The 27,359-nt window shown below is 41.8% G+C and overlaps 1 protein-coding gene across 3 annotated transcripts; it reads right to left on the bottom strand.

Annotated features, from left to right (window-relative positions):
* Positions 1-27,359, bottom strand: ELOVL4 (ELOVL fatty acid elongase 4). 3 transcript variants are annotated; one of them, XM_060167856.1, is made up of 7 exons: positions 16,926-17,054; positions 14,950-15,088; positions 10,590-10,777; positions 9,124-9,204; positions 5,788-5,959; positions 4,580-4,707; positions 1-2,083 (listed from the first exon to the last, which is right to left on the bottom strand). In XM_060167856.1, exons 2-7 carry the CDS (start codon positions 15,026-15,028, stop codon positions 1,808-1,810), a joined length of 924 nt encoding a protein of 307 aa, XP_060023839.1. In that variant the 5' UTR covers positions 15,029-15,088; positions 16,926-17,054; the 3' UTR covers positions 1-1,807. The 3 variants fall into 3 exon arrangements, with proteins under 3 accessions (XP_060023839.1, XP_060023838.1, XP_060023840.1); XM_060167857.1 differs by lacking the exon at positions 14,950-15,088 and adding an exon at positions 26,895-27,357 and having other exon boundaries at positions 2-2,083; positions 16,926-17,052; XM_060167855.1 differs by lacking the exons at positions 14,950-15,088; positions 16,926-17,054 and adding an exon at positions 26,895-27,359.

The raw sequence follows: 27,359 nt of genomic DNA, 5'->3' as shown, positions 1-27,359 counted from the left end.
GATTAACCAAAAAAAAAAATCATTTTTCCCACAGCAGTAGTATATTTATTGTGCTGAAATCAGGTAGCAGAGAAGGAGTAGCTCTGGGGAACCAGTACAGAAAGCTCACAAAGATTTACACATCTCTAGTCATTACACACTGAGCAGCAAAAACAAAAGTGTTGAATCCTCTTAGACCAAACTATTATATACGCGGCAAATTGTCTGTAATTCTCATGTCTGCATGCCTTGGGGGGAAAGAGTGTAATTTTAATGCACAATAAATATTTTCTGGTTTACAAAATATTCTGAAATACTCTGCACAAACAGCATTACATCCTGCACATGCAGTTTTGACATGTTAAAGATACTTATACTTAGAAATATTCATGCCTTTTTTTTTTTTTTTTTGGTCACATTTTCTCGAACGATCCCTGTGCGATACCCACTAGCAATTTAACCTATGTAATAAGACAGGGTGCAAGTTCTTTCCTAGTGAATTTCCAGTTTTTTTTTTATATTACATGAAACACTTCTTTTGTAAACAACAAATTTCATTTTCTGATTCTGGCTACTCTCACTTTCGTGTTCATCTTATGTCTTAGCAAGTAACACTTTGTAACAATCAAGCACTGAATTTAATGATCTTTAGCACCAAGGAGTCAAGAATATTGCACCAAAATGGGTTTACACTTCATATCTAGTTACAGATAAGATCTTGCAACTTTGTCACAAGAAAAGTATCACTCCAAAATTAAACACGTTAAAAGAGAAGGATAGTTTCACAGAGAAGCTTGCTGGACACTACTTGTAAAAAAACACAAAACAGTGTTAGTGAATTTGAGAGTTAATATTAAAATCTACATTAGAGGACTCCTTGATTTTTTAATTAAAATTTATTTAATTTTAACTGTTCTTTCCAACAGAAGAGGTAGGTATATTTCCACATATGAAAAATCGGTAACAGCCACAAATCAAAACAAGGAAAGCCTGATAAAAATCAACATACTCTCTTCTAACAGCACATAAATGTAACTATGATGTTACTAATAGAGACATGAGTTGTTTCATGTTCCAATCAGACAATAACCTTAATGTTTATCATATATATATGGTAGTAACAGGAGTATTGAAAGGCTGCCTTTTCATCACAAAAATTGTTTCCCACAGTGATCTGTGCTGCAGGTCACGGTGACCTTTGAGTCGCCGGGCAGGATTTTACTGTAATTCTTATTTTCCCCAACACCATCATCATCAAGCCTCTAAGAGTCTACAGAGATCATCAGATTTTTAAAATTTAATTCCAACCAAGAGGGTATCTTCAGACTAGAGGTGGAGAGATTTGACCACTCCAGTCAGCAAATGAATTCAAACGTGCACGTTTTAAAGTAGCTGCATTTCCAGTTTGGGACCAGAAGATGGAAGGTAACTGATTTTCATCAGTAGGTAAGTAGCAATTTAGCCAAAAAAAAAAGGCATAAAGACCATGTTTCTGTGATTATCAGTCTGAAGAATGAAGAGACATGAAAACTCTCATACATTGTACACATGAATATGAACAGGGAGAGGGGCCTCCAAAGTCACGTGATGATTGCTTTGGTCTGACAACATCAAGGCTAATAAAAAAAATGTTTAAAATAAAAACTTCATAAATAAAACATCTGGGTGTTGTATTTAACACTTTACTCAATCTAAAGGTCACTAATACATAGAGCACGTTTGTCTTTTTCTCCCTATCCCCAAACCCTCATTTGCTTCTGGTTTCCCTGAAATCGTATGTGAAGTGGGAGCTTCCTTGCTGTCGACACCAGGTAAGGCCCAGTTCACTTTACTCTCCTTTTGCCTTTCCATTTTTCTGCTTTCTTCCATCTTCCACCACTAGGTGGTTTTCTGATTTGTTCACACCGTTTGCTGAAATACCATTCGCAGCTGTTTTTCCGGTTTTGGCTTGCTTAGGCTCTTTGTACGTCCGAACATAGAAGTTAAGGAAGAGACATATGAAGCTGACTGCATAGGCAATGAGAGCCCAGTGCATCCATTTGGGGAAGGGGCAATCGGTGTAAAGGGACAGCGCTGTGTGCCCAATGGTCACGTGGAACTGAATCTGAAAAACAAAACAGCGCAGGTACGTTTACTGTGGGCAGCAAGCAGCTCGTCACGACCTCAGCATCTTCTGTGCGGCTGAGCCAGGCCCATGCCGTCGCCCCACGGTCCAAGGCTTAAGAGTTCTCTGGTTCCTCCTTACTCTGCTCAAATGACGTCTCCTCAGCTAGGGCTTCCTGCTAAGACTCAAGCACCTCCACCCAGAGGGTACCTCCATCCCTTTAACCGAAGGGTTCTGTTTTGTGTGGGTTTTTTCGTTTCATAGGAATTGTGTCTTTTGCATCTGCTGACTTCTGGACTGTCCACCTCTCCACCCGTGTACAACCGAGGGCGGGGCTCTGCGTTGGTCTCCATGATTCCCGAGCCCTTGGCCTGGTGTCTGGGCTCAGGGAATTATTTTTTGCATAATGTTGAATAATTTTACCTCATGAGAGGGAATATCAGTGGCCTAAGAGAGTAAAGTAGTAGTACTATATAGGCTCTTCAATTTTTGTTTTCCTCCCTTTTTTTTTTTTTTGCGGTACGCGGGCCTCTCACTGTTATGGCCTCTCCCATTGCGGAGCACAGGCTCCGGACGCGCAGGCCCAGTGGCCACGGCTCACGGGCGCAGCCGCTCCGCGGCATGTGGGATCTTCCCGGACCGGGGCACGAACCCGTGTCCCCTGCATCGGCAGGCGGACTCTCAACCACTGCGCCACCAGGGAAGCCCTCCTCCCATATTTTTGACTGATTTCTTTCCACAAAGTTGTCAGCAAGCCGGTACATATACGTCTAAAAATGAGCTTATCAAAGTGGTTCATTACTTGTTTCCTACAAAATAGCAGACAGGTAAATATGCATTTGAAGTCTTTAAAGACTAAGATTTTTTGGTAAAATTTTGTAGATATTTGAAAATAAGTGTAAAAAGAGTGAATGGTTCTCAAGAGTTATGAATTCCATGGTATTAACAAGGGTTAGCTTTTTACAAGATTAACATACACGATTAACTGTTCTGAGAACTTCTCGCTTGGAAATACACTGCCTTTCATGAAATTAACATCCTGTTTGGAAAGGGCAATTGTGGTTTCTCTTTAAAGGACAGCATTATCAATATTAATTACTATATTAAATATTAGTTTTAAAATTTATCCCATGTTAAGCCCCAAATTTATATCAGACTAAAAAACTTTAAAAGGTTTCCATGGCAAAATCCAGATTTTAAGAACTTTTGATTTCACAATGGTTTTTAGGACGTGCATCACGGAAGAAGGGTGAGTGTGAGGGGCGGAATCGCTAAAGGACAGTCAGGTGCGGGCTCCAGCAAAGCAGAGATGGAGAGTTCACGTGAGTTTTGTCACCTCCTCATTTTCTTGGGACCATCTAATAATTACTGAGAGAAACGAATTACACAAACTATATAAATGGCTTATTACAAAAACTGGAGGAAGCTTCCTGTAGCACTTTACTTACAGATGAATCCTGCACACCCAGCATTTCCCAAAGGTTGTGCTTCCTGTTTGGTTAGCCTATTGTTTAGAAACTTAAAGCAGAGATGAACAATCTTTCCAAATGTGATTCCACTGTACACTGAGAAAACTGTGTACGTGCTATGATTAAAGCAAATTATAATAAATGCCAAGGCTTAAGAATAGCTACCAGGTTGGTTTTGGATTTCCAGTTTGGCTACTGGGCTAGTGCTTGGCTTGGAAGGCTGCACGGATGCACCCAGATGCTACAAGAAGTCCTACTGGGGGTAGGTGCTGAGAACTGCCTGCTCTGAAGACTAGCATTTGAGAATACCGAGCTCTGCTCGCTAATGAGTGTGTGTCGGGGAATTAAGAGTTCTCTGGTCCTTGGTCCCTTCCTTTTCTTAAATTTAATTAATTTTTAATTTTTTGGCCGTGCCATGAGGCATGCAGGATCTTAGTTCCCCAACCAGGGATGGAACTCATGTCCCCTGTGGTGGAAGCTGCTGGACCGCTAGGGAAGTCCCCCTTCGTCCCTTCCTTTACCCCACCCCTTCCTTGGCTCTGTGCCTTTCCTACAACTTTCATATTCTAAACGTATGGGATTTGTTCACAAGGATGGAAAAATGGAATAGACAACAGAAAATTTACATAAGGGCAGGATGAAGAGAGGCAGTAGTAACATTTTAAGGGGAAAAAAAAAAAGCCTAAGAAAGAAGTTAGATTATTTTTCTAATCATAAATGAGTCTGTGTACTTTGTGGTGTGCTTAGGTCTTTACTCATCCATTTCACAAATATGTTTAAAGGATATTTCTCTTAGACAAGAGCTGAGTCTGGTCTTTTAAGGACATTTAAAAAACGAGTGGCCATGACCACTAGGTCTATGAACAGGTAGCTCAGAACCAAACAGCCTAAACTCCTATAGCTGGAGCACAGAGAAAGTCGGTTTGGTAACAGAAAATTGCTGAAAACGACTCAGTACTTTAGAATTAATTAGACTCAAACATTCTCAGTGTTTCACCAGAAAAAACTTTAGAAGCATTTAACTCACCAGCTGCAGCATGGTCAGGTATCGTTTCCACCAAAGATACTTCTGAATCCATGGGCCAAAGGCGGTTAACCCGTAGTATAAGTACATAATCACATGGATGAAGGAATTCATCTGGGCTCCGAAAAATGCTTTAGAAAAACAGAGGTAATTAATTACAAGACACGGAAACCTGTATTAGGTGATAAACCATTTAGACATAAAATAAATGAATCTACATTATTTTCCAACATTTAATCTTGAGTACAGATGAGGAATAAAAGTTGTAAAATAGTTCTAATGGAAACGCCTTCTCTTCAGATCATGCCAAGTATTTTTAAAGTTTAGACTCAGGCTTTCACCATATAAATAAAAAAGGGTGTCCTTCAAATGCAAAGGACTTTCAAAGTGGCAAGTTTTCAAATGAGGGTACTCCAGTGGCTTAAGTAGGCCCCAATACAGAACTACTGCCAGTATTACTTTGCATTCTATTACTCTTGGGGAGAAAAAGTCATGGTACATATAATTGTTTAAGCAGATTTGTAAATGTTTCGTTATTGCCTTTACATGTGCTGATATACATAGCTACAACAAAATAGTACTTATTTCTTAGTTTCCTAAATAGTTTTAAATGGAAGGTAGCAAGGTGAACTGTACTATTATATACTGACTTGTACCCTGAGGTACAAGTCAGTATGTAATACTATAAACAGAGGAATGGTCTGTTTACAGCTCAATGATGTGAATCATCTCCAATGTACAGGCCTGAAAAGCTGGAGGCAGACCTTGGCCAAACTGTGAATTCAGATTCTCTTCAACACTGAGAAGGCTACACACAATTTCCTCTGAGTAAGAACCAACAGGTGCACTTGGGCCTGTCTGACAGCAGGAGTGGGCTTTGGGCTTGGAGAGGAGACAAAGCCTTCAGACTGAGAAGCTGTATCTTGGTATCCTCTGGATCAGAACCACTAGAACTGTTCCCTATCAGAATATAACTTGCTATGTTTGGGATTGTTTATGCTTATCTCTGGGGTAAATCTGTAGGTGTGAAAGTAGTCACAGATAAAAAGCTAAAGCTTTGCTGTCTTCAAATTTCTTTAAAGTGAAATTAACACAGAAATAATTAACCATGAAAGTAAATTAAATTATAGACCAAGTCAAATTCTCACTACTTTCCATCTTCCACATTTACATAATTTACTGCCTGGGGATATGTTCCTGAAAATGCTCACCCTGTCCCCCTGCGACCCACTTAATTCCAATCCACCACAATGTAAACATTGTACAGTGATGATACACGTGAAGGAAGGAGACTTGGTTGTTTTTCTTCCTCAGGATAAAAAACACTGTGTCCAAATACTCAATTCCTTTAGAAATAAAGTACCACCACAGAGCAGCAGCTATCTGTAGAAAGAAAGGGAAAAAAGCATTTTACAAACACCAGAATGACACTATCACATGGTTTTCTACACATTCTAAGTCCTAAACAATCTTCACTGCACAAAATGTAGGAGGCACAGAATCATTTTTGTCTAAGTGGGTGTGAAACCTAGGCATCTATTCACAGGGAAAATAATGGGAAAGAAAGAGTCCAAATCTATATCTACACAGTGCCAACAATTCAGAGAAAATTTTCAGTCTGTTCCATAGCTGGATGTCACCAGTACCCAACTGCTGAATGCAGCGCTGTAAACACTTTCACATTGCTGTGATTTTCAACATGGTAGAGAAACTGAGATATTTACTTGGTAAAGATATTTCACTTGTTCATGCCTAGCCTATATCATACCTCAGAGATGCTTGCAAGTGTGCTTGGGTATCAACTGGGCTCTGTGAGTGTCTTGTCTCTCTCTCTCTCACGTATGTTAATATGCAACAAAATACTTAATCACAGTTTTTATTAGGCAGTAACATCTTTAAAATGATAAATTGCAACAAACAAACACACACAACAAATATTTCTTAGGTCATAAATATAATCCTGCTTACATAAATAAGTCTTTTCTTTTCCTGGGCTCTAATTAAGACACCAGATGGTGCAGAAAGATTACATTACATGCTGAGATTCAAGATCCTAGGATCCAGTGAGAGGTGACCTCTGTATATATGTTTTAAAGTATTTTCCAAGGATCCTACTAAAATAGTAACCTCAATTCATCTTTTTTATGTCAAGTATTTTCTATGACATGTGTCCTATGTACAAATACCAAAGGCAGCGGTACATAACTGAAATCTGTTCGTACACCTCTGTGGGTCAGGGGTTTGGCAGATTCACTCACAGGCAGGCTTAGGTGTTTCAGAGCTGATAGAGACCTTCCTCATTTTATGCCTGCACCTGTTGGATGCCACGGGTTTTTGTTTGTCTGGGTTTGGCTTTTTGCTTTTGAAAAACAAAATGACAATTTTAAAGTGTAGGCAAGGAAGAAAGAGAAAGGCCAAAGAAAAATTAGTATTGTATTTACAAACTGAGAATTATTTACTGAATTTGCTTGAGTAATAATATTGTTGAAAATGATAAAGTTGTTTGAAAATAGGCTTGAAATAGGGAATTTCTCACAGCAACACTATAGTATTCACTATTATGTTAGTACTTTAAAGTATAACATTTTGGTGCAGCAAACTTTATCTAGAAGGGAAGAGATAATAATGTCTTATTTCTCCCCCCATCTGGGCCTCTAAATTAGCCACAACTCATGAATAGTAATAAATAATCCTTCTCTTTAGTTTGTAAACTGAATAGCTACATCAAAGTGAAGAGATCCTTCTTGGCTACATAACAATGGATACAAAAATGAGTCTTTGGGTAAAACACTTATTCTGCCACATCTCATATTAGAGAGGAGGAGAGAGCCAGGAAATTTTCAAATGCAATCTGCTGCCGCTCTGGTTCTTTCTTCTACTTGATTTCAGTTCTCACAATAGCTCAATTTTTTTTTTAACATCTTTATTGGAGTATAATTGCTTTACAATGGTGTGCTAGTTTCTGCTTTATAACAAAGTGAATGAGCTATACATATACACATATCCCCATATCTCTTCCCTCTTGCGTCTCCCTCCCTCCCACCCTCCCTATCCCACCCCTCCACGAGGTCACAAAGCACCGAGCTGATCTCCCTGTGCTATGCGGCTGCTTCCCACTAGCTATCTGCCTTACGTTTGGTAGTGTATAGATGTCCATGCCTCTCTCTTGCTTTGTCCCAGCTTCCCCTTCCCCCTCCCCATATCCTCAAGTCCATTCTCAATTTTTAAAGAACTGACCATTTATGAATGCCAGGATGGTAGGCTCACAATGACCAGAGTGGTATTTTTAAAACTTTATCCCCAAAATGTTAGCATGTTGTTTTGTCCAAGGGGTTTACCTAGGTTCACTCCTCAGAGAAAGCAAGCCCAGCGCTTTTCCCTTTCCTTCCCCCGGCCTGAGCAAGACCAGAATCAGCGCTCCACCCAGGGAGAGGCTCTCTAGCGAGGTTACCTTAGCCAACAAATCTGTATAAAGGGGCTCCTCTCATTCCCTCTCAGTTGCATCACGGGTCTTAGGTTCTTGTTAACCATTTGTTTACATGACTAGTGTCTGCCACTCCCACCTTTGCTAGAATGTCAGCTCCACAAAGGCAGGGATCCTATCTGCCTTTCCACCTGGGTCCCCAGGGCCCCCTCACACTATCTGCATACAGCACATGTTCAATACACATTTGTTCAATGAATAAAACCAACATGACAACCAAGAGGGGTGATTTTTCTTTCATCGGCGCATTATATCTCCTAATAGGGAAATGAACACAGAGACATAAAATGGTAACTACATGAAAGCAATCTGGTGCTGGGTCTTGATGAATACTGCTATTTATATTGTCCAACCCCAATGCTAAAGAGCTACTTTTTTCCAAGGGCAGCTACTACAAATTATATTAATACATATATTACATGTAACATAAAACACACACATACATATAACATATGTTATATATGCTATATAAATGTTTTATGTATATGTAATGTTTAATATGAACCACAGCACACAAGAGGAGTTCAATAAATAGTTAATAAAATAAGATAATTTACTGATGCAGGTGACTGCAAAGTACAATATGATAACACTATATTACTAGTCTACTTTTCTGCAAAGATGATAAAAACTGAGTTTATACCTATACAAGTTGTGCTGTGCTTAATTTACTAAACAGTACATAGTTTATAAGATGTTCGTTTTCCTCAGGCTTTCTTAAAAAATGAATTCAGCTTTCTTTAAGAGTTTCTATTCTTGACCGAAAAACAAAAATCTAAAACATCATCTTTATACTATACATGGAACTTCTTTTTTTATTTTTTTGAGTACTGCGTTTTAGTAATCCAACACCCCTTCACTCTCACATCACCAAATGAGAGAAGATACTGGAGGGATGAAAACAGATTTTCAATTATGTACTTAAAAAAAAAAAAGCAAAGCTTTGTTGACTCGAAACAATCCAGTACACTCTTACCACTATACTGAGGAATGTTTTTCACAGACTGGGGACTACAATATTAAACCAGCTTCTACTGATTAACAGTGTTTTTAAGGTACTTACCCTGACTTCGTGAACATTATCCGAATAATCCACACTCTGGCAAATATAGCTATATCCTGCATTATATGATCCCATGAATAGCTGGAAAAAGGGAAGGATATTTGGAGTAAAGTTTCAGTAGATACAGCATGTATAAGCACTACCTACAATATGCAAACTTGCAAAATATTTTTAAAAGCAATACGGTCTTAAAATTTTTCAATGCATTAAACATTTAATATGTTGGAATTTCTAAAATTTACTGTCAATTTATTTTAAAATTGAAATCTAAATTTAAAATGACATGTGACATGTGGACTGAGACAGAGACTCTCTACCTCATAATATTGAGAAACTGTGATTCCTCATATGCAGCAAGAGTTGCACGGATTTCTAGTCTTGAACCAGAGTGGGTTGCATCTAACAAATTGGGTAAAGTATCCAAAGAAGTTAAAGTTTTTTATGAAGTTGAGCTTCTGTAGGCTAAGTTGTCAATTAAAGAAAGGTTTTTTAAAAGGAGCATACTTGGGCTTCCCTGGTGGCGCAGGTTGAGAGTCCGCCTGCCGATGCAGGGGACGCAGGTTCGTGCCCCGGTCCGGGAGGATCCCGCATGCCGCGGAGCGGCTGGGCCCGTGAGCCATGGCCGCTGGGACTGCGCGTCCGGAGCCTGTGCTCCGCAACAGGAGAGGCCACAACAGTGAGAGGCCCGCTTACCGCAAAAAGAAAAAAGGAGCATACTGTTCTTTTCCCTAGCATCACCAGTCCAGTACTCTGGGTTCATACAGAACATTAATGAGGAGTCTCGTGGAAAACAAATTCCTTTCACTCTTACAACTTAAGAAATGGCTGTGCCAATCCAGCCTTTAGGATTTTCTTTCAAAATGCCATGGAGGATTTGCTGCTGCCCAGAAAGGTGGGCAGTGGTTAGTAGCAACAGCTGTATAACAGTTAACTCACTTCAGTTCCAACATAAAATACAATTACACTATGTAATAGGATTTAAACTTGAGATCGGTATTCTACATCTGCATATTTTCATCAGTTACCAAACCTGAAACTGCTGAATAAGAATTATAAACATATAGCTACAACTATTTACTGAGCGCTTAATAGGTTCCAAACACTATGTAAAAATTATCTCACTTATCTCTGATACCCTAGAAGTTAGGTATTATGCCCATCTTACAGATGGGGAAAATGAATCTCAAAAAAGTTAAATAACTTCCAGTGTCAGAAAAGCTAGTAAGGGTTATTTTAGAATCCAGTCTGTCTGCTTCAAAATCCCACTTTAAACAACTGTCTTACACTTTACATATGTTTCATATTTTTGTTATCCAAAAATGAAAACTGTCAATAACATAAAATTTACTCTTAGAGTAGCTAACATTTATCTTAGGGCACAACATTACAATGATAGTTTTACACTTTCTCCTTTTTTAATTTGCAATAGACTTGGGGAATTATAAAGTGAACTTTAGTAAACCTACCTCTCTAAAGATAAAAAGGTTAAGCAAAACCATCCCGAAATTATAGATAATGAGCGCTAAACGCATCTGGAAAGGTTCTCGGTCCTTCATCCATTTTGGACCCAGCCACACGAACAGGAGGTAAAGGGTACTTATACAAAGCGTAGGCAACGGGGACTGCATCAGAGGCCAATTTTCCACGCGTTTATCTACAGAGAGAACATAAAATTCCTTATACAATAAATGTTCTATAAAATGAACTTATTAGGAAGCATAATGTTTCAACTTAGTTTTCCTAATTTGACCAAATACAGATTCTTAGAGGCCCAACAAAAATACATGACGTAAAAACCAAAGAAACAAGACCAATTCCTGGGAGTACCTTTTGAAAATGAAGTTTCATTACATAAGGCACACGTTATATGTTTTACAGAGAACCTCGAGAACAGAGAGAAGAAACAAAGCTCATTGAAAATTCAGAAGAGGCTTGGGATGAAAAGTTAATCAAAGGTTTTATAGACAGAAAATAAATACTTTAAGGAGAAACCTGACTTTCATATTAAACATCTGAAATGTACTAGCACAGTTTGGAAGCTGCTCCATCCTATGCCGAAAGCAGGAAAAACTTAGTAAAATGAAGAGGTCTGGAGCATGGAAGCTGTGCCCCGCAATATTTCTGGATATTGAAGACAAGAGTACAGTTATATGTGTATTAAGTTGAGGATTAAGTTAGAGATCATTACATTTCTATAACTTAAACAGCAACCACATATTCAAGACATTTTTTTTTCCTTGAGAACATGAGTCTACCTTTTTTCCCATGAATATAACCAACTTAAGTACTTTTCTCTAAAGCTATAAATCATTTACCTTGCATATGTGTGTGTGTATATATATATATAATGTAACATATTATTTCATTTAAAATGAATCAACTGTTTTTAAATTCAAATATGCAACCCTGCATCAAATTTATAATAGAATCTTGCCACAAATAAAACATTTCTAAGAGAAGCATGATGATGAAATATGAGGTTGACAAAAATTTACATTACAAAAGGACACTGAAGTTAATTTTTATATTTCTAAAAGCTAAACAGCATTTTAAAGGTTGTGAATCTAATGTCTAGCTTATTCTTGGTAATGCAAAACACTTCTATGTTCTATTTTGAGGAAAATAATATATTTTTTTAAGTAAAAAAAAAAAAATTTATCTTTCAGCCAGTTCGTAAAACCTAGACTAAATGAATTTAACTTAATTGCTCATTACAATGTCCCCCTATTTAAACTGTCAGTTTTACTAAAACTATATATGCAAAATAGCTCTGGGTAAGTTAACTGTCTTTCAAAATACTTTACCTAAAAATAAATTAGTCTGTTTCTATATGCTGTCAACAGAAAATAAGATACAAGACATGAAACACAAATACAAAAATATTTAATCACATAGCTTCTGAAGTTGGGGCGTGACACAATAACCATGGTTTCTATAAAATAAGAGTTGTTAGAAGGGTGGGATAGTGACTTGAAAGAAAACAACAACAAAAAAACCCCAGAAAAACTGATTTTACTTTATCGTTTACAGAGGAGGCCTACTCTGTCTATTCATGGAAATTATGGTTCTGTCATTCAAATCAAAACATATTCTAGAATTAAAAATAAACTAAAGTACTTAAAAGACAGGAGAAAGAGTAATCCTCTTACAAGGAGGGGGTGACTTAAAAGATGGGGGGCTGATTTTGTTGAAGGCACTGTGCCACTATGGTCTTACCAGTGATTGTTCCCTTTTTTTTACTGTTGTCATATTATTCTTCTGTGCATATCTTTCTACGCCAAAAGCCAACCTAAAACATGGGGTATTCATCGACTTAGATCTTTATTTTTCTATATTATAGAAAAAAAAAAACTAATACAAACCCCCTAAATCCTAAAGCTTGGCTGTACTTCAGGTGACTAGTGAAGGAGCTGCCAGGGAGCTCCACCTCCATCCACAAACTAGAGAGAGGGCAGATGCTACTTTTCCCATGGATACAAAGAGCAAAAGGACTCTGTTATGAGAGAATCTATGTAACAGAGACAGGAAGATAAATCCACCTGTAAGGAGACTATAATTTCTGACATCACGGATTATGTCTTACTCTTTTTATTATTACTATTTTTTTTTGCGGTACGCGGGCCCCTCACTGCTGTGGCCTTTCCCGTTGCGGAGCACAGGCTCCGGACGCTCAGCCTCAGCGGCCACGGCTCACAGGCCCAGCCACTCCGCGGCATGTGGGATCTTCCCGGACCGGGGCACGGACCCGTGTCCCCTGCATCGGCAGGCGGACTCTCAACCACTGCGCCACCAGGGAAGCCCTGTCTTACTCTTATACACACAGAATTCCTCTTGACTTCAAAGGCAGTTCTGAGCAGCAAGCAGGAAAAAACTAGGGAAATGGGGCCAAACTTTCCCCTAAATCAAGAATCAATAAATAAGCTCCTTCTTTCAGATGCACAGTATGAGTAACTCACTCAACAGAGGTATTTTTTTTTAATATTCTCAATATGTTTTTCTTTTTTTTTTTAACATCTTTATTGGGGTATAATTGCTTTACAATGGTGTGTTAGTTTCTGCTTTATAACAAAGTGAATACATATATCCCCATATCCCCTCCCTCTTGCTTCTCCCTCCCTCCCACCCTCCCTATCCCACCCCTCCAGGTGGTCACAAAGCACCGAGCTGATCTCCCTGTGCTACGCGGCTGCTTCCCACTAGCTATCTACCTTACGTTTTCAACAGAGGTATTTAAAGAGACACAAGTAAGAAGCTGAAGGTCTGATGAGATGAAGCACTGACAGAGGCCAAGAGAAGGGTACAGAGGTGGAGGGGAGCGGATAAGGAGTAGCAGACGTATCCGAGAAGGCACAGGAGGCTCCATCAGTAAACAGCCGGGCTGAGTTTCAACGCCAGCTCCGCAGCTGTGGGTAGGACCTTAAGGACATAATCGGTCCTCATCTCCTGACGGAGAGATGAAGGGGAACTAGATTAGTGCTTCTCCAACTTTAATGAGGAGAAGAATTACCTGGCGGCACAGTTACAGTGCAGGTTCTGACTCAGCAGCTCAGGGTACAGCCCATTTTTAGGAAGATTCTGCATTTTCTAGGAAGTTCCAACTGACTCTACGCCAAGAGCGTCATGAACCGTCCTTGAGAATCAGAAAACTAGGGGATCCATTGGGATTTTTTTTTTAAACTTTTGAAAATTGTTACTTTTTAAAACAACAATTAGGAGGAAGAATGGAATTGAAGGTAAGGAAAACTGGATCAAGAAAATAGGCAGTTTCCGCTGGCCAGGGGACCCACCTCTCACGGCCAGAGTCCCTGCACGTGTGTTCCCTTACAGGGCATCACACGGTCCTGTAAACTTCCTTAAAATGCCATCTCCCTCAAGGCAGGGCTGGGTATCTCGCTCTTGTATTACCAGGCCTGCTGAGGCGCCTGAACATTTATTTGATGAATAAATGAGGAGTAGATCTTTTTTTTTTCATATTACTCCCTTATTGTCTATCCCTTCAGTGAAACCCAACAGTACAGTTACTGATAGTGGAGGTTTCTTCAGAGCCCAGCAGCCCTTTCCCACAGCTCTTCCCAAACCTCCTCCACACCAGCTCACAGCTTTAACCTGAAGTCAGTCAACACCACCCCCTCCCAGTACTGAGAGCATGTGTGCTCCACGGGGCTCAACGTCTTTACCACATTGCCTTCTCCAGGGAAAAAACACAACACCCAACAGTGCAGGTCATGCCTTCACTTGACAAACACTTAACAGAGCCCTATGTCCAGCCTATAAAAGGCGACATTTCACACCATATCCACCTCACATTAGCCCTCCAGTTCACAAGGGTCAGAGAACTCTCAAAACGTCTACCCCCAATGATTATCACGGAAGTTGTAGTCATTGTCAGCAACGTGAGTCACAGTACAATAGCAACCTCCACTCTGTGATAACATTTGCATGAAATTTCTCCATGTCTTTGCAGTTATCTGTGTCTTTCTGAATTTGTGTGCATTAATATTTCTATCTGACAAGATAGCCTACACTTCTTTTACATGTTCCCTTTTCCACGAAAAAGAAGGACTGAGTAGGTCACAATAGTATCAAACGATGATATGAAAATTCACCATTACTAAACAGTCCCCCAAGCCTCGAACCAAAAACAAGTGATGGCAGATTAGGACAGTAAAGAAAAACCACGAGTACCGAAGCTTTACCTATTTTATATTAATAATGAACTATTTTATATAAAATAATGAATTATCCAGCTTTTCATTAACACAAATGTTTAAATGACATTTTTTATACGTTGCCTTTCTTCTAAGAAAGATGTGTGCACTTGCTTACATTTTTCTTTTGGCTTTTTTCCAGTTTTATTGAGAAACAACTGACATACATCACTGTATAAGCTTAAGGCGTAGAGCATGCTGGTTTGATTTACAAAGACTGTGACATGATGACCACAATAGGTTCAGCTGACATCCGTCTTCTCACATAGAGAAAATAAAAAGAAAAGAAAGAAGAGAAAAAGGAAAACATTTTTCCTCCTTGTGATGAGAACTCTTGGATTTACTCTAACAACTTTCCTATACACCACGCGGTCGTGTTAGCTACAGTCCTCACGTCGTACACCGAACCCCTAGTGCTTATCTCATAACCAGAAGTCTATCCCTTTTGACCACCCTTCCTCCAATGCCCCGTCCCATCACCTTCCACCTCTGGTAACCATAAGTCTGACCTCTCCTCCTGAGTTTGGTGTTTATTTTTTTTAATAACCTTTTGAAGGTAAATTAAATCCTCTATTCATTTGAGTTACACTGAATCCAAATGTAGATTAGGCATATTAGAGTAAAAGAAGATATATTTCTGGTACACTGTCAGTACCCTAATCCTACACAGTTATGGGTGAGACTCCATACCATGAATTTATTAGGAAAAAAAAAAAAAAGAAAACTTCTGTTGAAACCCTATCCCTCCCGCCACCACTGAAGTCAAATTCTGTCATCAAGGAATACCGAGATTCAAATGGGTTTCACGTAACACTCTTGGGAATTCTCTCTTTGAAAAACTCTTTTTGGTGGGGGTGTGGGGGAATCAATATGGTAGAAATACAAATTGGACTCCAGTCGATCTGTTTGCCAAATTGTCTTCTCTCTGTATTTCATATTATTAATATGTTTATCAACAGGTCTACGCCTTCGTATCTTGATGATTTTGCTCTTATTTTTGAGCCTGTTTAGTAACAATTTTAAGCCTTTCATGTTGCATGGAAGCCTTGATCTAAATCAGATGTGTAGAATTTTAGATTTAGAAATGATCCCTTTGCCTCAAAAATGAGATGCAGAGAGGCCAAGAGACTTGCTGGAGAAGGTGGAGCAAAAAGCCTCCTGTGGCCCAACAGCTCCTCCAGGACCACTCAGTCACCATGCCCACTCATTCTAAGGGAGAAATGCTCCCATCAATTTCTTCCTAAATTACAGGTTTAAAGAAAATTTTCCAATAGAATTGTGCCTGTCAATCATGTTCCTTCAGGAGAAAGAAAACAAGAGGGACCTACAAAAGTCCTCTTAGCGGAAAGAAGGACAAGAGATAAACAAACCAAGGCGCACGTTTTCACGGGTGGTGCATCTGGCAGACCTGGTCCAGGATCGTGATGCTTTGGGAGACGTGACACTAAATGCTGGGGAAGGACCGAGGATGCCTGGCCTGAACGAAGGAGGCCTCATCAAATACTAAAGAGCTATCAGACTTGTGCTCTATTGCCAGAGGGCCAGTGAGAAGAGCTTTAGGGAAATAAATTACACCTAAGTTCAGAAAATTTCTAACCATGGGGTCTCTTCTTCTGTAAGTAGAAAAGCTGTCTCCCTTGGTAATGAGTTCCCTCTCTGAGTTTTAAAGTTAAGCAACCCTAAAGCTAAATATTATAGCAAATCAAGTTTAGGAACAAGAAACTTTATTTCAATAATAAGAATTACTAAGACACATTACCTTAACCGTCCAGACCCTTAAGAGTTAACTTCTTTCTCAGCAAAGAGTTTCCACTTAGAACATTTTGACTGTTTCATAAAGCTCACGCCCAGCGGGACTGATTTATTTACAGACATTAGCCTGGATAGCAATCACACAATTTTATCCACGTTAAAAGGCCATGGAATGGTTACACAGCCGTATGCGTTTGTCAGAACTCACGAACTGATCCTCGGAAAGAGTTCTTTTTATCACGTATAAATTTACACCTTTATTTTAAAAATGGGAGGAAAAATGGTCCATCTGAAGTCGGACTTCCCTTGAACACCCTCCACCAAGAGTCTTTTATTCCTTACCTGATTTATATCTTAAAATCATCCAGCATGGTATACAGAACAGCTTTTCAAGTCAGACCCTCCATCCTTTTTGAGCTAAGTGATTTGCAACAGGTTATTTGGCCCCTGACCTCTCAGAATTCGCCAGCTATTGGAGGAGACAGACATGAAAAATCAATTGCTTTGCAGGACGATGACAGCAGTGTCAGAGGCCAGTCTGAGAACAGTGGCAGGGCAGGAGAGAGGCGACGAGGGCAACTTCCAGAGCTGACATCTGAACTGCTCCTTGAAGAAAAGAGGAGGGGCTTGCCAAGCAGACAGGGAGGGCGGAAGGCTTTCTTGCAGAGAGAACCGTATGTATAAAGAGCCCCAAATGAAGAGATAAGGCACTTATTTTGTAAACTAAGCAGGCCTGATGTAGAGCATATGTTCAAGCAAAGATGGCAGGAAATGACTAGAGATTTACAGGTCAGATCAGACCTGGGAGAGTCTCACAAACTATGCTGAAGACGCTGGAACTTATCCTGTAGATAAAGGGGAGATGCTTCATTGGTTAGAAACAGGAGACCACATTCGGCTTTTAGCAGATCATGACGGAGGCAGTGGGAGATGGACTGAAGGGGAAAGGCAGGGAAACCAGCTGGATCATGGTTCTCAGGTATCTGTCTGTTGCTAGGCTGCCCGCAGAAGGATCATCTGCTTGTTAAAAATACAGATTCCTAGGCTCCACCCCAGTATCTACTGTTCCCCTGGTGATGCTGACGGGCAGCCAGCCTTGGAGACCACTATAATGCAAGAAATGAGGGAAACCTGGATTCGGGGTCTGCACTGGTGACGGAAAAGATAGGCAGATATGAAAGTCACGGGGGCACAATCTACAGACGTGGTGGCTGACATGGACGTGAGAGGTGAGAGTGAAAGAAAAGTTCAGGATTACCCCCAGATTTCTGACCTGCCTGGTGGCACAGATGGTAAAGTCATGGATCCAGGACAGAGCATAAAGGAAGAGGAACAGATCTGGAAGGAGATGATAAGGTGCATTTTTTAAAATTTATTTATTTTGGGCTGCACTGGGTTTTCGTTGCTGCGCGCAGGCTTTTCTCTAGTTGAGGCGAGCGGGGGCTACTCTTCATTGCAGTGCACGGACTTCTCATTTCTCATTGCAGTGGCTTCTCTTGTTGTGGAGCACGGGCTCTAGGCGTGTGGGCTTCAGTAGTTGTGATATGCGGGCTCAGTAGTTGTGGCTCGCGGGCTGTAGAGCGCAGGCTCAGTAGTTGCGGCGCATGGGTTTAGTTGCTCCGCAGCATGTGGGATCTTCCCAGACCAGGGCTCGAACCCATGTCCCCTGCATTGGCAGGCGGATTCTTAACCACTGCGCCACCAGGGAAGTCCGATCAGGTGCATTTTTAAACAGCTTGTGTTTGAAGCACTCATGGGACACCTAGGTGGAGGCATCCAGTAGGCTCTCGAACTGCAGATGACTGCCAGGGCTGCAGATGCACAAGAGAGTCACCGGCAGTGAGAACCCCAGCAGAAGTTCAGGTCACAAGGGAAAGAGCGCATAGAATGAGAGAATAAAAGGAACAAAGATTGAACCCTGGGGAACACTTAAGGGAAGAGTGGGATCCGTGGCTGCGAAGCAACCAGAGAGGAAGTTAAAGAGAAAATGATGTTGTGAGGACCAAGAGAGTAAGGTGTTTTGAAAGCGATGGGGTGGGCAACAGACGCTATGGATGGAGAGTCAACTGTTCTCCCCTCTTCTGTTTAATGAGGAAATAATAACCATCTCACAGGGTTGATGGGCGATGGTTAAATGGGAGAGTTCCCAGCACACGTGGACACCGCAAAGCCCTTCCTTACGCTGCATCCCGTTCCCTCTGCACCCATGCCTCCACGCAGGTGTGTCCTACGTCAGGGATCATCTGAGCCCCTCCTGCTAAGAGTCAAGCCCTTCGATGTCTTCCAGGCCTTTTCTTCCTGACCTAGAGGAGTTCCCTAGGTTCTGGATATGGGCATTCAAGTCAGACTAGCAGCCTGACAACCCCAGCTTCCTCATTTAGCAGCTGAATAAGCCTCAGCAAGTTACCTAGTCTCTCTGGCCTTATGGGTGATGACAGGGTTGTTGGGAGGAATAAGACACTGCGTGTATAGTGTCTGACACAGAATAAGAGCTCAATACGTGTCAGCACTGTCATTATTACTGACAATAATCAAACCACTAAATCCTCCTCTGTCCCAAGAGAAGAGTTAAACCAAATTAAAGAAAAATTACCACCAGTAATTTTTATGTTCTATAGAAAAAAATATAAAGATTAAGTTTAGACTACCTAAGCCATTGTTTTAGGAGTTATTACAAGGATTCAATAAAATGGCCTTAAGAGAACATGTAGTCTCAAACCTTCTAATTGTACAGGTAGAAATATGAGCCCCAAAGAATCAGGAATAATTTGCCCAAGACCATGTAAAAATGTAATAATTTGCCCTTGGCCATGCCCAAGACCATGAAACCACCTGCAGAATAATAAACTTATTCTCTAATGTTACTGTTATTATTTTTGACAAAATAGTTAAGTCTGGGTTGTTCAAGGAATGTGTATATTATTAAATGGGTACAGAATTATAGCAACAAGCACAGTGCTCTGTCAAAACAGGTGCTTAAATATCCGTATCCCTTTGTTTTTCTATTCCTTTAACTATTTCCTATGGAGCAGGTAAGAGAAAGTGAAAAGGACTAAATATGTTTTTGTTTTTGTTTTGTTGTTTTCGGTACGCGGGCCTCTCACCGTTGTGGCCTCTCCCGTTGCAGAGCACAGGCTCCGGACGCGCAGGCTCAGCGGCCACAGCTCACGGGCCCAGCCGCTCCGCGGCATGTGGGATCTTCCTGGACCGGGGCACGAACCCGTGTCCCCTGCATCGGCAGGCGTACTCTCAACCACTGCGCCACCATGGAAGCCCAAAAGAGGACTAAATGTGAATCTGTTATTTTCACTACTTGGGCAGCACCAGTAACAGTCTTGCTGGGAAAGATTGGCATTGTTGCACAGAATGTGGTTTTTCAATTACTTATCAATATATGTTTGTTTGAAATTGCTTTACCTATTTAAAGAATTTTTCAAAGTTCTATCTATATCCAGAATTTAAGAGCCGGATGAGACCTTAGAGATTACCTAATTCAACTCAATTAAGAGATGAAAAAAGTTGAGTTGGAAAAGCAAAGGGACAGCTCCAAACTCTCATGGCTAATTAGCGGCAGATCTGGGGCTAAAGCCTCGGTCATCTAAACACAAGTCCAGGATCTTTTCCATCCCCTACACCAGGCTGCCCTCCTCACTCCCACACACATCACAAGGCTTCCACACAGACTATGAAGAGAGAGGAAGAATTACATCTGATTTTATATCTCTTGAAAGTATTTCGTGCTAAGTGATTTAATGGTTTGATTCCTTCATTAAATTTAGTCAACATCAACTGAATTTATGACTACCTTTAAAAATGATAAAGATCATTTTTAAAACTCTCTGTAATTTAGTGTAGCCCAAAACCTTATTAGTATTTAGCAACCAGAATATATCACTATTTGAAATTATACTGGATTAAGAGGGTTGTATCAAATCAACAAATGTATGGGCACTTCCTAGTGTTGGGGAGAAAAATACAAAGTGAAAAGATAAATAATAATGAAGGTTAAAACAGTACAAGACAACAGAGTCCCAGAAGGAACAGCACAAGGATGTACATGAGCAATTGTTTAGGATGATGGGATCAGATGCAGCAATGAGCTGCTCCGGGTACCACGATGGAGAAAGGCTCCGTGTGGGAGGGAGACTGAGCCGGGAGGGTCTTGGTGACGGGCACGTGTGGCAGGAGCCAGGGGAAAGGGCAGTAAAGGCAAGGGCAGTGTGATAAGGGACGTCAAGCAGACGTGCACACGTTTTACTCACGGGTGAGTTATCCAAGTTGGCTAGAGCTGCACGTCTGTGGGCAGGGAAGTGCTGACTGACCAAGTTAGAACGGAGAGCTGGAAACTGGTTTTGAAAGACCATGTATTTCTTCCTCCCTTCTCTTTTCTAAAAGTCAAAACCCATATGATTTTTTAAATATATATTCTAATACATTCTCATTCTAAGGTAAAATAAAACAACAGCACCTTAATTGAAAAACGTCCTAATAATGAAAAAGAAAAAAGAGCCATGTAGCACGAGAAAAGACAGATGCTTCTGTTACCCAACTCTTCTGTATGTGCTAATATATGTCTAATTCAAAATAATAAGTGACTCAATAAATGTAAAATAATACTTATGTTAATAATATTAAATCATTCACTAATGACATTATCATAGGACAAAAAAAATAAAACATCGAATTTTAAAAGGATGATCAACTTCTTTGTGGCACTTAAGATCACAAAAGCACTGCCTGATATAACTATCTACGTAATTCTTAAAACCTTGTTTCCCTAAGCCAAAGAATCTAACTGTATAAAACGGTGTCCTGGGGGCTTCCCTGGTGGCGCAGTGGTTGAGAGTCCGCCTGCCGATGCAGGGGACACAGGTTCGTGTCCCGTTCCGGGAAGATCCCACATGCCACGGAGCAGCTGGGCCCGTGAGCCATGGCCGCTGAGCCTGCGAGTCCGGAGCCTGTGCTCTGCAATGGGAGAGGCCACAACAGTGAGAGGCCCGTGTACCGCTAAAAACAAAAACAAAAAACTGTGTCCTGACACTAGTTTTAGAATTTGCACTGTTTTCCCCTTCTGGAATTCCATCTGTGATTGGATGCTTTGCTACATGCTGCTGGGGAATGGACAAGAGCATCAGACATTAGAATCCAGGAGTCTGCCACCAAAAACCACTGGTGAGGGAAAAAGTAACAAGAATCAAACAAACAAACAACCCTAAAATGGCAGGGACCTCCTAGAGGCTTCAGGGAGGTTATGAAAGAAGGATAAGACCAGGACCCCATTGAAAATGCTGCCTAAGGGAGATCCCACATTAGAAGATGGACATGTTCCACATATTTGTCTTTAATTAACTGCCTAGAACTTAGAATGTCTTTTCTCAAAGAAACATTGAGAATGGTAAGTGAGTTTCCAGGCTAGGCCAAACAAAAAATCTGTTTTAGATAATAGTGTAGATAAAAAAACTCTAACTGTGACAAATAACAAAACCAACGTAACTATAATAGATGATATTAAAGACCCGTGCTCCTCTGGGGCCCGGCAATCTGTGGGACAGACCCGACGTATCTGAGCTGAGTTAAACATCCCCTCCCATGGGCCCCCAGTTTCAGCACGCCAGGCTGACTCACTGGCCCTTAAACTCATTCCCAGTTTCCATGGGTTTTTAGTTTTGACACCCCTTTCCTTAGTCGACCTTTCAAATACTCTCCCCAACAGTACCCACATGAACTTCACGTGGTGAAACAGCTAAAATACTCTAAAGGCAGAGCCCGTACATTCCTCTCACGACTCAAGACTGCGGTGCAAGTAGAGGTGGAGATGAGGAGGGTAGAGAAGCAATCTCCTGACCTTCCCTAGGCCCCAACTAGGCCTGACTCTGACTCTGATCACACTGCCTGCCGACCATGATGCCAAGGAAGGTGGAATGGCCGTACGCTGCGTGGGGCGGTGACCGAGTGTCCTCATTCTCTGCCCGGAGCCCAGAACTGTGCCTGTGCAGTGGCAGGTGATGAGGTAAGAGGGAAAGATGATACAAGCCCAGCTTCTGAGCTCCCTCATCATCCCCCAGGAGTCCTCCCTCCTCCTGAACCACTCATCCCCTCTCCCTTCTGCCGCTCCAAAGTGAGGGTAAGGCCAGCTAGACTGGCCTTTCATGCTCTAACTTCAACTCCCAAGTGGACACTCATTTTTCACCCAAGTCTAGGGGGCCATACGTGTGAACAGAGAGCAGTGTCAAAGTCCCCCACCAAACACACATGCATGTACAAACATACTCCAAGAACAATGGCTGTTTAAAAACATGTGGTCAATGTACACAGTGCTGTATTTAAAATAGATAACCAACAAAGACCTACTGTATAGCACAGGGAACTCTGCTCAGCGTTATGTAACCTAAATGGGAAAATAATTGGAAAAAGAATAAATACATGTATATGTATAACTGAATCACTTTGCTGTACACCTGAAACTATCACAACGTTGTTAATCAACTATACTCCAACATAAAATAAAAAGTTTAAAATAATTAAAAAAAAACATGTGGTCAAAAAGAAATATGGTAGTTCAAGAGACATCTGGCCTTATTGTGGGCATGCTGGCTACTAACTTTCTAGGATGTTTCTATGTTAATGTCAGTTACACAAAATGGTACTAATAAGTATTTATTAAAATAATAAATGCAACGGAAAATATAAGGTACAATTCGGGTACAAGTGGGTATTAATAAGTTGGGGGTATTAAGACTCATTGGTTTTCAAATTTTACATACAATTCTTTTTGAATGGATGTACACTTTGAGCCTAGGACCCCAGTCCTAATAATTTTAATGTTCTCATAAAGTGAAAAAATAGAAGAAAAAAACACAATGACATCAGAGTACCTACTCTCATGCCACCAACGGGTGTAAAAATGTCCTATACCAGTCTATAGTTTCCTATATATTATAAAGCAAGACTCGCTTGTTCAAAATATCTAAAAATATAATATAGAGAAGGGAAAATTTATTTTTGCTGTTTTTCTAAAAGTACAGCTCTTTCAAAGTTTTGACTCCAATGTATTAATGATGTAGTAAAAGTAATACTTTCTGTGTTTATACACTGTGGCACATATTCTGTATTTGCTAGATATGTGTCTCTGAAAAGCCCAATTTTTTTTTTTTTTTTGCGGTACGTGGGCCTCTCACTGTTGTGGCCTCTCCCGTTGCAGAGCACAGGCTCCGGACGCGCAGGCTCAGTGGCCACGGCTCACAGGCCCAGCCGCTCCGCGACATGTGGGATCTTCCTGGACCGGGGCACAAACCCGTGTCGCCTGCATCGGCAGGCGGACTCTCAACCACTGAGCCACCAGGGAAGCCCAAGCCCAATTTTTATACATTGCTTTGGACATGTTTTATTAAATAACCACCATTTGGGAGACTTCCCTGGTGCTGCAGTGGTAAAGAATCCGCCTGTCAATGCAGGGGACATGGGTTTGAGCCCTGGTCCAGGAAGATCCCACATGCCACGGAGCAACTAAGTCTGTGTGCCACAACTACTGAGCCTGCGCTCTAGAGCCTGTGAGCCACAACTACTGAGCCCATGTGCCACAACTACTAAAGCCCGCGAGCCTAGAGCCCATGACTGGCAACAAGAGAAGCCACCAGCCCCCATTTACCGCAACTAGAGAAAGCCTGTATGCAGCAACGAAGACCCAATGCAGCCAAAAATAAAAAAAGAAAAGATAAATAAATTTATTTTTAAAAAAAACATTTGATATAACAGCGCAAAATGGTATTTTTGCAGAAACTGCCCTAGGGCAAAAACCTTTGGGCTCATCAAATGTACTCTACAAATGTGTAACTATTCCTGTTCTGAAAGTCCAAAGTAGATAAGAGTTAGGCAGAAAACTTTACACTTAACTTTACACTTAGGCAGAAAGCTCAGTGGAGAGAAGTATTTAATTGATAAAACAGAAACAAAGAAGCACACAACTACAGTGTGAGGATGAAAGCACTCAAGGGCACAGAGCCTTGCTCATTTCTTTCTCTCCCTGAATCATCTGCATTCTTTCACCATACTCATAGCTATTTCTCAACACCATCTTTCTCTCTGCCCACTTTTATCTTCCCCCCTGACTCATCGACTTCTTCTTCAGCCTCATCTCATAAGCTACTTTCTACTTTGAAACTCCTTCACCCAGATTTTCATGAAACTATAGCAAGGAGATCCTCCTGGAATCAGAGTAGTGCAAATGAATCAAAGACCGGAGAGTGGGGCAGGCCTATTCTGCCTGAGTCTGAAATAGCCCTCTTACACAGCAGCAAGGTAGAACCCACTAAGCCTCTAAGTTGGCTAAGAAATACCATCTACCTACACTAGGTAGCTCATTACAGGAAGCAAGGAAGCAGTCTCAGGTTTCGTAAGTGGATAGCCAGAGCATGGGTGAATACCTTCCCTCTGATCTGCTAGTGAGAGGTCACTTCGTTCTAGTGGCTACTCTCACTACTCCGGCTTGGCCCTCAATATTATATTATTTGCCCTTCACAGGCTCGTGGACAGCTTTCACATGAGGCAAGTGCACAAAGCTTCCCGTTTCATTTGTGATTTTTTTTATACAAGCATCATTAGGAAGGAATTAACCATCACAGAAGGCATATTCTACCTTTGCTGTCAATTGCTCTGCGACTCCAGAGGTGGGAAAGCTCTGAGGTAGGAAGGGAAGACAGACAGGAATGAGAACTCCTGGGTGTGGCTGGCTATATGGAGATTTGAGGACCTTGACGAGGCCTGAACTCTGAAGCATGCAAAGTGCAATTATCTGCCAAAGAGCTTGCCTGATGTTCAGCTCTGTACAATTGTGTCGTGGGAAACCCTGATACAATGTTTAACTAACCAAAATCACAGAGACGAAGGGAAGGATACATCTTTCCCAGTTTTTGTAGGTATAGCAGCATAACCTCAGCGTACACTACATAGAAGAGACACTTAAAAAGGAACGACTCCATTAAAAAGTGCTTTTTAACCATTTGCAAGTGCAACAGCTAAATAAGTAGCTTATTTCTCAATGTCAAACTTGAGATCTGAAAAAGAATACACTTTGCTAAAGAAGTTAAAGCCATATCAATGCCAAAGAATCATTTTGTCTCACACATAAATAATTCCAGCACACGTTTTTTTCCACGACATATATCCCATGTATTGTACTGTGTTCATGCTGTAACCACTGTCCCATTGACTCTAACAACGAACACCAAACTATAGGAATATATTTCCATTCCTTGGGAAGGGAGGCACAGTCCTAACATGTAAGGTTAACCTCCTCCGCCGCTGGGATGCAGGGCAATACTGCAAAAGGACTGGAAATGGCAAAACATAAGATCATTTCTAAAATCCTGTTAGCTTAACTGTTTATTTCAAAAACTTGTAAATGCTTTAAACCCAAAAGTAACTGAAGTAAATGAAGAAAATAAATGGTAAAATATAAAAATAACATATTAGCACAACTCTTCCCCTTAGAAAAGCTGCCTAGCTCAGCCAACTAACCATCCCTGTCAAACTGCAACACTGAAAGGGAAAAGTTTGCCAATTTAAGACAACTGTATACGTATAGGCTTCTGGGACCACCTCTAGGTGCTGCTGTAGAGACCCCCTTTCCTAAAGATTCCCTACTTCTTTCCCGGTGTTTTAACCTTCCCCCTCCCCCTGACCGCACTGCACTGCGCAAAGCCATCACAATCACTTCAAGCCTATCTGTTGTTGAAAAAGCCTCGGAAACTAACCTCCTCCAAGGTTCAAGGAGCCGAACAATGGCTTTTGACTTTTCATTCCAAATTATATTCTAGATGGACGAGCTAGACAAGAAACTATTAGCAGGTGTGTCAAAGCAACCAGGAGGCCAAAAAAAGCAAAAGGACAGCGACCACTGGGCCCTCTGCCCTCCCGAGCCATCTCACCGACGGAATATTGCTAAATGTTAAAAATGATCCCTGTGCAAAAGAGAAGTGTCAGAGCTCGGAAGATGTGGGACCACAGGGTGGGGCGGGCCTGCGCCGAGCTCTCAGCAGCACAGACTCCATCTGAAATGCCAGCTCCCGCATCCGAGAACCTGACGAGAGATGGTGGAAGCTCAGAGGAAAACCGGGCAAGCGTCGAGGGGAGGGGGAAGAATTAACGTTCGGATCAGATTAACCAGTGCCCTAGCGCGGTCTCCGCGCCCGGCACCTCCTCGGATCCGCAGCATCCCAACAGCCGCAGGGGGCGGGGGCGCTGCCGGGCCGGGCGCTCCGAGGCCGGGGGCTGGTGTCTTCCGCGGGGCCAGGCGAGGATGGAGAGCTTTACCTGTGATGGACAAGGTCCAGCGGTAGAGCTCCACGGTGTCGTTAAGCGCCGTGGACACGACGTTCAGGACGCTGCCCGGCTCCGAGTCCAGGAGCCCCATCGCGGCGGTGAGCGGGCGCTGGCGTTGGGAGGAGGAAGCGGAGACCCCGCGGGAGGATCGACCTCCGAGGCGACGGCGGACCGAGCGAGCGGCAGCCGGCGACCACTCTAACGGCGGCGGCCCAGCTGCGTCTTCTCCCCTTCGTCGGGGCGCCGCGGCGGCGGCGGCGACGAGCCGGGCGAAGGAGAAGGTACCGTCAAAGCTCCCGGGGGAAGGAGGAGGAGGTGGTGGAGATCCTGCCGTGAGTGCCCGGTGCTGCACCCGTCTACAGCCACGCGCCGCCGCCGCTCCAATCTCCTCGGCCGGCGTCACGTGGCCGCGCGCGGGGAGGAGGGGCCGGCGCGCCCCTCCTCCCGCCCGCGCGC

This window comes from Lagenorhynchus albirostris, chromosome 12, assembly GCF_949774975.1.
Source record: "Lagenorhynchus albirostris chromosome 12, mLagAlb1.1, whole genome shotgun sequence".
NCBI classification, from domain to species: Eukaryota; Metazoa; Chordata; class Mammalia; order Artiodactyla; family Delphinidae; genus Lagenorhynchus; species Lagenorhynchus albirostris.
This window is presented reverse-complemented; position numbering and strand designations above follow the sequence as displayed.

What these genes read in the sequence shown, in the direction of transcription:
- ELOVL4 (XM_060167855.1), bottom strand. Translation starts at nt 26,994, where the DNA reads ATGGGGCTCCTGGACTCGGAGCCGGGCAGCGTCCTGAACGTCGTGTCC. An exon ending in ATAATGTTCACGAAGTCAGG is followed by an intron (nt 5,960 to 9,123) that starts GTAAGTACCTTA and finishes TTCTTTCTACAG; the next exon opens with ATAGCTGCTGCTCTGTGGTG. An exon ending in ACCTGACCATGCTGCAGCTG is followed by an intron (nt 2,084 to 4,579) that starts GTGAGTTAAATG and finishes TTTGTTTTTCAG; the next exon opens with ATTCAGTTCCACGTGACCAT.